A 13,809-nucleotide genomic window follows, 5' to 3' on the forward strand; every position below is an offset into this window, starting at 1 on the left:
TAAATTCTCAAAAATGATCACTAGGATTTGCATTGCAGTAAAATTAGCTTTTTAATTTTGATGAATAATGTTTTTAATATTTATTAACTCGTTTAGTGGAAATAATGAATCTTGCTGCGTACATTTTTAGTGTCGGACTTTACTTTGACTAGTTACACCCACAAGATGTTTAAACATTTGAAAACTGTATAAACTTCTAATAAGAAGCGAAATATGTTAGATTTATTTTGTGACAACTTCGCTCGCAGAATTGCACTAAATTAAGTTGTCTGCACTTGTTTAAGAAATTGTTTGTGGCTTGTATATACAATCAAAAGTCTTTAATCCGGACTCGTCGGGACTACGGCGTTTCCGGATTTTAGATCATCAGTTTAAATCTGGTAAGATGGCATGCAGAAATTATAAAATTAAAAATATGAAACCGTAATTTATGAAATAAAGAGCAATTATGATCTAAAGGGTATCAAAATTTAAAAAAAAAAAGCTTAATATTTATTTGTTTACTTTATTAAACATTTCTTTCAATGCACACATGTGTAAAGCATACATTACACATAGTCTAAATTAGAAAATTGCAACTAGAAAACTATTTGATGTGTATTCGTGATATTTATAAAGATGAGGAATTTGATTTAAATCATATCAAAGACAGAGTACATCGAGATGAAATACTACATTTAGTAAGGAATTATAAGCCGAATAAAATAAAAAATCTGCTTTGAAGATGAGGATAGTGCTGACAGATCAACTTCCAGTTTATTGCACGCTGCGTCCCCCCCCCCCTCCCAGTCGGAGAGCAGCGTGAAATTGATAAACATATTTCAGAATGGTTAGAGAATCAAAGGATATGCCTTTATCCATTTTTTGCAGCAATCCCACTTTTTGTTTGATGGACATCGAAACATGCTTTTGCTTTTTAGATCCTTTGGTAGTATTATGCGCATGCATAAAGGTATTATGCGCATGCATTAACACATTATGCATTGACCCATGCGCAGAAAGTTTGTAGCTTTGAGATCCGGATTATAGATCATTCCGGATTAAAGACTTTTGACTGTATTTAGGAAAAAAATTAATTATCTGTATTACTAGACAAACATCATTACCATAGTTTAAAATCTGTTGTTCATTTTTATGTGGCTTTGAATTACTTTTATTTTAGGTTTGTAGAATAGAAATGGTTTTGATGAATCCTACTCCTCATCCATCTCATGTCACTTTCAAGCCCTTGGAGACACAGCCAGAAAATCTATCTACAGTAAATTGCATTTTAATATTAGATTACAAATCTAAATATAGTAGTTCTGTATTGTTATTAAACCAGTATGAAATTAATAAAGCACTGCCTTTTAGGTCAAATTGCCACCTTCTGAATTACTTTTAGCTCCAAGAGATGATACAGCAGAATTTGATGATACAAATGATTCTCAAAATTTCAAAGATGATCCAAAGTAAGTGCACAGCTTGGTATTGCTAGCACTGAAAACTCAGTATCAAGTATTTTCTGGATTTCTCATTGATAATAATTTGGTTGGAATTATTGTATGATTGAAAATGAAATACCTGTAGTATGTGATGTATAATTTACTAAATTCTGAATTATTTTCCTGCATAAATAGAATTGGATTAACAATAATATTTACTTACTATGTCTATTCAAAATCATTTTGAATACTATATGTGTGGATGCTTTTAATTTCCCAAAGTATCTTGTTAAATACTAAATAAAATAAATTTCTATGTCCCATATTAAAAATTAAATTCATCTTTAGTTCTTAATACAAACATATTATTTTTACCTCTGACACAGGTATCAGATTTAGGTTTTATTAGTTGCTCAATTTAAGACTTGAAGTTTTGTAATTAAAATTATTATAAAAAATTACTTAAAATTTTCATTATACAGGGTTGCCACGCTACCTGGAGAACCGGGAAAAGTCAGGGAATTCGAAAATGCTTCGAAAATGTCGAGATGCTTTTGTCTCAAACCGCGAGCGACGTGAACACCACGTCGATAAGCATTTATCGCAAAAATGAAAATAATGTGGTGCACACGTCGCCTAACAATGAGATTGTTTATTTCTCGAGTTACAGCTCTGGATTGCACTCGCAGATGCGGAGCGGCGTAAATGAGACACTTTACCGCTTGCTATATTGTAGCACACGGCACCGCAACCGTGAAGTGTAGACTTAGCGCAAGTGGTTAAACTCTAAGGGGAAAGAAAATATTTTTTGGCGCAAGTAAATTAATTCATGGGTAAGTAATTTTCAGGGGGGGAACTACGAAAATCCGTTTTTAAAATTATTGCGAAAAATCTAAGAAGAAATGTCCTTTGATAAAACCTTTCTTCTTGGATTTTTCGCAATAATTTAAAAACGGATTTTCGTAGCTTTCTTTTTGTCAAAGAACGTTTCTTCTTAACACGTTTCTCAATTTCCGGTACACATCGCGGAGAGGGAAATTCCGTCGCCAAATCCCTTGGCATATTTTCTCTCCGCTTTCTAGCGGCGTAATAGCATTTTACTTGTATGGAACCTTTTCTTCTTTACATAGACCAAAGAATTAGAGATTCTTTGCATAGACGTTCTTTGGTTAGAATAATCTCCATGTATGGTACAATGGGATTTGGCGACATGATGCGCAGTAAACGGGTCAATTTGGTCTTGGCGACAATTTTCAAAATCGTGCCAAAGCCTTACCGTATACTAGAATTTTACCGCAAAATCTTTTTAAACCTTTTTTTTTCCTTCTTCTTAATAAATACCTTGCCATTTTGCAGTAAAATAAAAAAATAGTAATCAGTCATCTAGGCTAGCCGTGTAATATAACTATATTCGCTAAAATATCGTTGATTATTATAATTCAATTTTTAAGTAATTATTTTTATGTTATTCATATAATTTAATATTGCTTCTTCCCTCTAAATTTATTTATTATTAGTAAATAATATTTCCAAATTTCAGGAAATTTTCTCTGGCATAATCCTGAAATTAATTATAGCAGTATGATGACATACCATCACGAAATTTAATGCACATATTTTTTCCTTATGTATGCTGCGAAATTAATATAAAATAGATTTCTTTCTTTCGTTTAGCTGCAGAATGTCTGCAAAAAAAGCCTTATTTTATTCCAGATTGGGAAGATTCTGATCTCAATCTTCAGTGGAGAAAACAAAAACTATTATAATTATATTTGTGTTTTCAAGTGTTAAGGTGCCTTTTAAGAACATATTCCAGATTGGGAAGATTCTAATCTCAATCTTCAGTGGAGAAAACAAAAACTATTATAATTATATTTGTGTTTTCAAGTGTTAAGGTGCCTTTTAAGAACATACCTCACGCAAATTAAATTTACCTAAAATCTAACCTAACTATTTAGCATTGTGTTGTGATTTATAACGACCGGATTAGCCTCGTATTGAACTGGTGATGATCATGAGTATTAATTAAATAAAACATACATTTGTTATCCAATGTATATATCTTAAATTTTATTAAGTTTCTTAAGTGGAAAACTAAACAAAATTATCAAAGTATACCAAGAATAATTAAGAATAAATGTCCTCTGGGATTTATTGAATAATTAAGTGAATTTGCTACACAATACAAGTAATACCATAATTAATTTACCTCTTAGCACAGCCAACGTACATTATGCGGATAGACTGGAATTTTCTTGAAACACACCTGGAAAACCTGGAAAAGTCAGGGAATTTCATTCTCCTTTTTGAGTGGCAACCCTGATTATAAAATTATATTTTTATCAAAATACATTTTGCAAAAGTCTTTTTTCCAAATCAACCATCTTTAAAAAATTATCACTTCTTTCTCTATCTAGCTATTAATCTTACAATGTCAGTGAAATTGCTTTAGAATTATTAAAAAAAATAATAATAATATTGCTGCACAAATGTTTTTAAACTTCTGATGTTTATTGTAGATTTAATTATTCACAATAAAAAGAACTTCATTACAATTTAGAAATGATGGCTTGTATATATTTATGATATAAGTTTTAATTGTGTGAGTCATTTACCTAAAATGTGGTTGTGAAGAGCTAATTTTCTTGTGTACTGGGGCTGACAATGTGCTGATGCCAACTGCAGAGCATCTGCATGTAATGTAAACAAGAGCATAACTATTTCTTCAGATAAATATTGTGTATTCATACACTAGGTTGAGTAAATACCATTTTATAATAAAAAAATTGAATTATTTAACATTTTGGGTACTTCATTTTTTTCTAATTGTGCATAAGTGTAGCTTCTGTGCTTTTCCATGTAGTTTCTGTAATTGTTAAACATTTGTTGTAGTCTGAGACAAGTGTCATAAAAGTATGCTGTCTCAGAGAATATATATTCCTATTTTATTTCATTATTTGTTTGGAAACAACTGCTGCCAGCAAACTTTTCAGATGCATGAAGATGTGCTAGTCTATCAGTATGTGGTCTGGTCATTTTTCGAGTTACTGCTAGTCGAAAGGTTGAACTAAAACTCATGTTGCAGCAGCAGTACAGAGCTTTGTATTGTTATGAAGCAACAAAACTGTAAACAGTCTTATGCAAATAGCATGTCACATCAGTTCTAAATTGTATAGCAAGATTTCCTCAAAATTAGACTACATGCAGTAATTTTATTGTTCCATAAAATTCACCAGCAAAACTCAGTATCTGCTGTAACACGATTTCTACAACCCCAGACGTTAAAATTGTTTGTCTGAATTTCCTTTTTATATTGATATTTCCACTCCAAGGACAGCTGGAACTGAATTCAGAAGTTAGTGATGGATCATCCACAAGGCAGTGTAACTCAAGAGTTCATCATCTTATGGTATTAAATCAAAACTATCAAAATACTGCTATATTTTTATCTTCTGAGTGGACATCCTTGGAACCTGTTAAATATATAATTTTATAATTTATTGTAGCCCAAGGTTTCTGATATAATTAAAAAAAAAAAAAAAAACTGATTGCAAAGCTTGCACAAAATTGTAAATCATTTGTTTCCATGAATCATGGGTGTCTACTGCAAACACAGTATTACTGGTGATTACAAATGACAAGCCTTAGAGGGTTTATCATGTACATTCTCTTAGTATTTCATAAACAGACTCATCAGCTTATGAAATTTTCTATCATCCTAGATCAGTTTGTGCTGATATCACATCTCTTGCATTCAGGTAACAAATAAGCAAGACCAACTGTAGATTTTGTACTGCTCAGTGTGGCCACACATATTGCATCAATTCTGGCAACCTCCACTCAGCCTTGAAAGTAATAGCAAACTGCTTAATATAATTAAGCATTTCCATTGCCCAACAGAACACTATTCACTGCCAGCTTCATTCAGAATGGTGTCTTTTGTGTGCATAGGATACTAAGAGACGTTTTGCATGTGGAAAATTACAGACATGCATGCTTTAAATAGATACTATCAAATTAAAAAATAAAAAATATTCTATGTCATAATTATACAGCAAAATGCAACCAATAAGCTAGCTAAAAATTTGATGAAATTTCTCTCGAGAATGTTTCTTTTATAGGATTAAAATAAAATCAAGGTTTAACAACTGAAAGATAAAAAGTTGTAAAGTAAATAAGAATCTTGAATGTCTTAAAATTCCATCTAAATAGTGTGTACGGTAAGTTTAGTAGAATAAACTTTAGATGAAAGGCTGATTATTTCAGACATAAAAGCTAATTTTTGCAAAAGCCTAAACATGAAATTTAAGATTTTTAGTCAAAGTTTAGTACAGTCAAAAGTCTTTAATCCGGACTCGTCGGGACTTCGGCGATTCCGGATTATAGATCATAAGTTTAAATCTCGTAAGATGGCATGCAGAAATTATAAAATTAAAAATATGAAACCGTAATTTATAAAATAATGAGCAATTATGATCTAAAGGGTATCAAAATTTACCAAAAAAGAAGCTTAATATTTATTTGTTTACTTTATTAAACATTTCTTTCAACGCGCGCATGCGTAAAGCATACCTTACGCATAGCCGAAATTAGAAAATTGCAACCAGAAAACTATTTGATGTGTATTCGTGATATTTATAATGACGAGAAATTTGATTTAAATCATATCAAAGACGGAGTACATCGAGATTAAATACTACATTTAGTAAGGAATTATAAGCCGAATAAAATAAAAACATCTGCCCTGAAGATAACGATAGTGCTGACAGATCAACTTCCAGTTCATTGCGCGCCGCGATGTTGTCCCCCCCCCCCTCCGCAGAGCAGTGTGAAATTGATAAACAGATTTCAGAATGGTTAGAGAAACAAACGATATGCCTTTATCCATTTTTTGTAGCAATTCGTTTTTTGTTTGATGGATATCGAAACATACTTTCGTTTTCTAGATCCTTTGGGAGCTCCAGCATCGGAAATTCTATTTGACATAATCAAAAGTTCAAGCTTACTTTTATAAAATTGCTCTTACAGTCTGCAAAAAATAATAAGCCGGATCCAATTCGAAGATTAAGGAACAACGCAATCATCAACATTAACTGAAATAGATAATTAGATAATTTTAGCTTATACCGTCTGTTATACATTAAACGTGCACGCGAAAACGTATTCTGCGCTTGCGCAGACGCATATGCGCAGTCGTAAATGTCTTGTGCGCACGCATAAAATGTCTATGCACAAGCGTCAACGCGCCGCTTGTGCAGAAAGATTTTAGCTTTGAGGTCCAGATTATGGGTGTCCGAATTAATGACTTTTGACTGTATATGAATCTATGTACTAAACTTTGACTTTCTTTAAAATCAGCAGACATCTAAGAAATATTTACTGCAAGACATAAATAATATTGAAGGTTGTTTTTCAGGAAGAAAGTTTTCATGTTCCCCAAACAACTTACTTTGATTGTAATAATCCAGGTATTTTATTGAAACCTCAAAACTAAATTCTTGTATTTTAGTACGCATACACAGCAAGTATATCTGTGAAAATTTGATACAAACATATGGCCTGTATGTTTATTACCTAGGAAAATACCTTGAAAATAATAATATATTGAATCATAAAAAATCTCCTTTATTGAATAAGGAAGAATGGGTATTTATATATGTTTGCACATTTCTCGCATTACAGACAATTGCACCTAGAACTACCAGATACTGAAGCCATGTAATCCTCCACTCAAGCAAGTGCACCTTGAAGTCAAAGTTTTGAAATTGTTTCATATTTTATTTGAATTGTATGACAATTTGATTATCAAACTCAAAAGTTTAAAAGTAAGCTCTGGCAACACTGCACGAAACAAAACGTTTTTGTCACCAACATGCTGAGCTGTTGCCGTTCATCAAAATGTAATGTTTCAGTTTATCTTCCAAGTGATAGTGCTGCTGTTCAGTAAAGTGTAAGATACTTCAAATTTAATGTGTGTGCTGTAGTATAACAAACTAGGGGATTTAAAAGCATTAAAATGTTTTAAGAATGTTCATAAGAATATTTTTCCTATTTTTTAATCTGATTGATTTAAATTATGAAATGTCTCATTAGAAATATTAAATACTTTTATGAATTACACTGGCTCTCATTTATTATTGTATAAAATCATTATATATTCTTTTTTTATAACAATTTTAGGCAGTTGTCCAAACAAGAAGCTGTTGTATAATATATTGAAACAGATGCATGTACAATTGCATCAAAGTGTAGGCAATTTGTTAAATCACTGTAATAAAAAAGAACATTTATTGTCCTTGTAAAGCTATATATGCATTGCACATGAAGTTTCGTAAAGATTGTTTATTGTTTTTTTAAACTGGATATACTGTGGTGAGATAAATATTTGCTAGCAATATGTAATGGTATATTTTCATGTGCCTTTTTGTCTGTAATACATACATAGTGCACAAATTTAATCATGTAATTTAATAATAATATGTATTTCTTTACAGTGTTGTAACATTTCGCAAATCTAATAAATTGGGCTTTGTTTTCTCTGTCATTCCTTCTACAAAAGATGTTATAGTAAGTGCTATTCATTTTTTCTTACTAAACCTATGTTATGATGAATTACATAGCATTCTGAATTTAAAAAGTATGCAAAATTTAACTGTGCATTCTAATTCATATATGAAGCATCATAAATTCTGTTAATGACATTGGATGCTGTTTTTACTGTCCTGTGATTGAAAAATTTGAATAGCTATCTTTATTTCAGTTATTTTACATTAAAGTATGTATAAATTAAAGAATTTTTAGGAATTGAGCAGCATAGGTTCTTACCTAATATTTCACCAATGGTGGCAATACATATCAGTTTTACAGTATTTATATAATCATGACTAATGCTTGTGCTCGGAAGTTTTGACATTAGATTATGTCTTTAATGGGGTCTTTTTCAAATTTTCAGTGGCCATTATATTGCATTTTCTTATATTCAGTCTGAATGGACAATGGACCATGCCATCCATCGTCCATTTAGCCTGAGCATTCATTTGTGTCAACAAATTCATTCTTAATAATTTAATTTTTTATGTTATATTTAGTAGCAATATAACTGATATAATGTAAAATAGGAGTTTTTTGTAATAAAGACTGAAAATTGTAAACATTTGCAGCATTACTGTAAGCATTAATAGAAGAACGATTGTGATTAATAAAAAATATTTCTACTAAAATATGCTGCATACATTTGTACAGAATTATTTGGTTTCTTTACATTATTTCTTTAATTATACCTGTTGATAGATTTCAGCCATAATTCATCAATCTATACTTAGACTCTTTGTATTCAATATTTGAAAAGACAGAAACTTGCTTATGAGTGCACTGGCATAAGGAAGCATGCATAAACTGAAGATCAGTTTCTCGTTTGAACTGATCTTCGGCACTGTTATGCCAATCTGACATTTTTCATAAAGGTGTAGGTACCCATATACAAGTCCAACTTTATTTCAGTTACTGATTAATAATTACTGTAAATTAGGTAAGTATATTTTAATGCAATAACAGTACAGACGGATCAAAAACTAAAATGGGTGTCAGAAGTGCCTACTGTGCCTACAGAATTAATTTACTCTTTAAAACATGGCAGGCAAAGCTTAACAGCGCAAATTCTGTATTCTAAACTGAACTGTTAGCCATTAGAGAAGCTGTGAAATTTGCCAGCAAACTACAAGAAAAAAGCATTATAATTTCTGACAGTGTGATACAGTGGGCAATGAAGCAGCCGACCAACTGGCAAGACAGTGCAAATGGACAATTTACCCCAGCCATCTCTCTGCCAATTCTGTTATCACATCTTAAATCAAGACTGAAACAGGACGTTATGTCCATGTGGAAAACTAACTGGACACAAGTGCTAACATGCAGGAGAACATTTAATTTCCTTCCAGTGCCCTCAAGGGAATTAACCACTACAGGCAGAGCAATGACACATTTCCTGACGGCATATGGCCCTTTCGCAGCCTGTTTCACTTCAGATTGCACCATACAGACTCATGCATATGTGGCTCAATAGCTACCATCATTCACTATATGTTCGAGGGTGAAAACACCAAAGACCTACATTTCTGGCTGTACTCAGCTGAAAATGCCTAGGTATGGCTGAAACAACTCCAAAAGAGTAAGCTAGTACGAAACAAACTTAAAACTCATATAGGCAATGAACTGCGAAAATCTAAAAGCAATCTTGAAAAAAAAAAAAAAAAAATTCCACACAGTCAAAGGTCTTGGCAGAGTCTCTTTAATAACCACAGGTCACAAATACCTATCTTCTGAAGCGACTTTATAAAATTCAGCTACAAATTTATTTGATTTTTAATTAAATTTTAATATTCTCTAAAGATTTTTGGCTAGGCCTAGAGACAATAGAATGCTCCACCAGTTGAGTACAAATGCTGATAGTCATATAACAGGCGGTACAGCAACTCAGCTGGTGGTAAGTAAGTATATATGTATACTCATAATCTCAATGGCAAGAAAATTTTTCTCTCTGGGAGCCTAAAAACCAATTGGGTAGAAAAAAATAAGCAAAAATTAGAAGGCAATATCCAGAATTATTTTCACGCCTTCAAAATGCTTCTAATAATAATGATACTAGTTTTGAAATTGAGTTTCTAATAACTAAATAAGATAACAGGATCAAGAAATTATCTAGAAAATCAGAAACTGTAATCAGAATGCAAAAATTATGAAAAATAATACTGAATTGTGTGAAGAAAGACCACGAGTTCATTATAAAATGTATGGCTAATCACGGTATCATGAACTGTTTAAAAAAAAATTAATAATCACAGTTTTATGTTGGGGTGCTAAAAAAATTTGGAAACTCTGGAAAAGAGAACAAAATAAAATGAAGAGAGGGGATACATTCCACTCCTTATACGAAAAGAGCCTTTTTTATTTTTGAAATCAATATGTACAATTGATAGACAAAGGAAATCCGGTTATTTAAACATTTAGATAGAGCATATAAAAACATGTAAATCTGATACCATTTAGATGATTTAGTGTAAGACATTTTATTAATTTTTAATTTAAAATAAATTTATTATAAAATAAAAGAAATATAAAAAATAAAATTCAATAAAAAATAAAAAAATAAATTTATTTAATTAAAATTAAATTTAACAAAAAATAAAATTATGTATTCATATATACATTAAACAAAATAAATTAATACTATCCAGGAAGGCTTTGTTTAATAAACAAAGATTAATTAAAATAGGAAATTCATGTGAAAATTGTAAAAATTATTAAAATACCTGTGGCTGAATTCTCGTCATTAAAGAATAAGAAAGAGCTAAATGGAAAACAAAATTAGTTAATAAAATAAGAGAAAGATGCTGTCAGGTGAATAAATTTGAATTGGAGTATCATCAGGGGTGTGTTTGATTTGAAGTTAAATAATTTACACATCAGTTTTACATCCGTTTGATAATCAAAAGCAAATTTATTTATTAAATTTAAATGTCTGAAAATCAAGAACAGTACTCCTACATTTGTAAGGAACCTTAAATTGTATACATAAAGGTCTAAAAAACTAATACTATCTCCTAATTAATGTTAAATTCCTTTTTGGTGGAGTGTTAAGAAAAACATTTTTAAAAATGTTCAGATACTAAAAAATTCTAAACAAAACTTTTAGTATCTGTTCAAACATTTACACAGAATAGAACACCAAGAAAAGCAATTTTTGTGACACTTGATGTTACTTAAGGGAATAATTTCAAATTAAACACTCCCTAATGGTAGTCTAATTTGAATTTATTTAATTGACAGCATCATTTTCTTACTTTATTCTTGTTTTCATTTCAGCTCTTACTCTTCAACAGCAGTAATTTGGCTACTCTTTCACAAGTACTTTTGGCAATTTTTACAATTCTCACATTCATGTCATATTTTAATTGATTTTTGTTTGTTAAACTTGTTCCTGGATTGTATTAATTTATTTTGTTCAATACATTTAACAATCTCAGCAGTGTTAGTGCTAGATTTTAGTTTTAAAAAGTTGTGCCAACTAAAGAGAGGAAAAAAAAAATTTAGTCTGGTGGTTAAATTTTAATTTAAAATGAGAAAATAAACAAATTGATGAGGAAAATAATTGCTCTGAGATCAGAATTCTTCAGGGGAATGGCCAGTTTCATATATGAATATGCATCTTTCATATGTGTCATATGTCACTTTGCCATTTCTTTGAAAATAAGATTTAATTTATTGAAATATTTGAGTCTCCTGAGAAGCACAACCTGAAAAATTGATTCTTTTGATGAATTTGACATTTTCAAAAAGTGCAGGCACCGTTATGCCAATCTAGTGATTTTCATAAACATGCAGAAAAATTTATAAGAATTTAACATTTTTCATAAAGATGTTGAAGATTTATTTCATCTCTTGCTTAATTAATTAAATAGTAGTACAGTCAAATACCGAAAATCCGCCGACCTGAAATCTGCCAACTCCTGAAATCCACGTTGCCTCTCAAAATATAAACATTTAGTTTATAGGTTCTGGAAACCACAACATGGAGTACGAAATACTGAAGAAAAAATACTTACTGGATAATGATGTCATAATTACCAAGTAATAACGTGTCATAATGGAAATACCAAATTCTTGACATCATGATAAGAATTTTTTTCCCTCCAATCTGCATTGAGGTAAAAAAGCAGATGATTAACTCAACTCTTCTTTCAAGTTCATGCTTCACGTTATTGTACTTTCTGAGCTTTGTTATTTCACAAGATTGTTTAGTGGTGTCTGTTTTTTTATCCTTATATTTTGTGGGTAAATTAAGAATATTTTTAATTTCAGCGCTTTTTAATACAATGACAGATAAGAAACATGCTCGTGATTTTACTGCTTGTTGTTGCTTGCAATGTTGAAAAATATAAACACTTTGCATTGATGGTAATGAAAAAAGTGGAAATTCTGGTAAAGATGGAGGTAGGTGCTACTGCTCATTTTATAGCAGAATCGTATGGGATTGCCACACGGACTGTGTATGATATATGTAACAATAAAGAAAAGCTGCTGAAATTTTACAGCAACAGTGATTCTAACACCGGAATCCGAAACCGGAAATCTTTGCATGAGACGAAATCGGCAAATCTCGACGCTGTCTTGTAGGAGTGGTTCCGGCAGCGGCGGAGTGTTGGGGTACCTATTTCAGGACTACTCCTGAGAGAAAAGGGGAAGCAGATTCATGCTGATTTAAAACTAGAGGAGCCTAATGTAAATGAACAATATAATATAATCAGTTTATATATGTAATAATAATTTAATGCATATAATTAATTATTGTATTAATGTATATAATAATTTAATTATATGTATCTAATATGCCTTATTTATTTTGCACTTTTAGTCTGAATATTATCTTTTCTGTTCTGAAATCGGCAAAATCCTAAAATCCGCACAACCTCTGGTCCCAAGCGTTGCGGGTTTCTGAACTTCTATTGTACTTGCATAAAAATGCATGCGCCCTTACGAAGTTGGCTTTTTTTTAGAGCTAGGAAGTGATCATAAATTTTTTTTGCTTTTCTTTAGGCCTGAACACTGTTATGGAGGTTTCTTTCAGAACAGCAGCTGATTTTTATTAAGGTACCAGCACCATTATGAAAGCATCTCAGTTGTATCAAATTGAGAACAAACTATGCCAGTCTTTAAAATTACTACTAGTAACCATGACTCGCATTTTGTTAACTAACTAAATTGAAATTTTCCATAGTTGTACATTACTGAAAGAATTGATTGAATGTTTCTTTAGAAATCAGGCAGAGCTGTTAAAACTAATAGTAGGCATTAGTCTTGGTGTGGTGAAAGAATGGCAACATTCTCCAGATGGAGAGCACCTAACAGGCCTGCCATCAAGTTGCCGGTGGCTTCCCAACGTGGGTGGCATGAGCAGATCTTGATGTTACATCACGCTCACCAAACTATATTGGTAGTGGGTATTCTGTCTCAGCTTGGCAATGCTTGCAGTGAGATTGTCTTTTTGGGTCAGGTAGGCATGAATATTACTACCAGTTATAGGGCTACTGTTGCCTTTGGATTGGATAATTCCAAGTAGGCAGTAGTGGTTGTTTGATTTGGGTTCAAAACCTGACAAATGGCCTAGCTGTATGGATGTTTTCATGTTTTCCCTTTGCATGATACAAATATGAGCCAGTTGCACGTAGATAGCACTTTGTAAAGACTTCACTCGCTTTTGATTAAAAAAAAATCTTTGTTTGCTATGCAATAATCAACTGATAAAATAAACTTTAAAGAATAGATTTACGATTCATGAAACCATACTAAACATTTTAGCTACTTTTTGGTTTTGCTGCTATGTATAGTT

At 31.4% G+C, this 13,809-nt stretch overlaps 1 protein-coding gene across 1 annotated transcript in view; it reads left to right on the forward strand.

The window, feature by feature from the left end:
- DCTN4-p62 (dynactin subunit 4) overlaps nucleotides 1-13,809 on the forward strand; it is a 59,069-nt gene that overhangs the window by 42,047 nt on the left and 3,213 nt on the right. The window contains exons 11-13 of the mRNA XM_035365356.2: nucleotides 1,163-1,258; nucleotides 1,354-1,451; nucleotides 7,919-7,991. Coding sequence (XP_035221247.2) covers nucleotides 1,163-1,258; nucleotides 1,354-1,451; nucleotides 7,919-7,991 — 267 coding nt within the window. The remainder of the gene's footprint in view (nucleotides 1-1,162; nucleotides 1,259-1,353; nucleotides 1,452-7,918; nucleotides 7,992-13,809) is intronic.

The sequence above is a fragment of the Stegodyphus dumicola genome, chromosome 2 (assembly GCF_044657685.1).
Source record: "Stegodyphus dumicola isolate Sdum_Otavi_A_Nest chromosome 2, ASM4465768v1".
NCBI lineage: Eukaryota > Metazoa > Arthropoda > Arachnida > Araneae > Eresidae > Stegodyphus > Stegodyphus dumicola.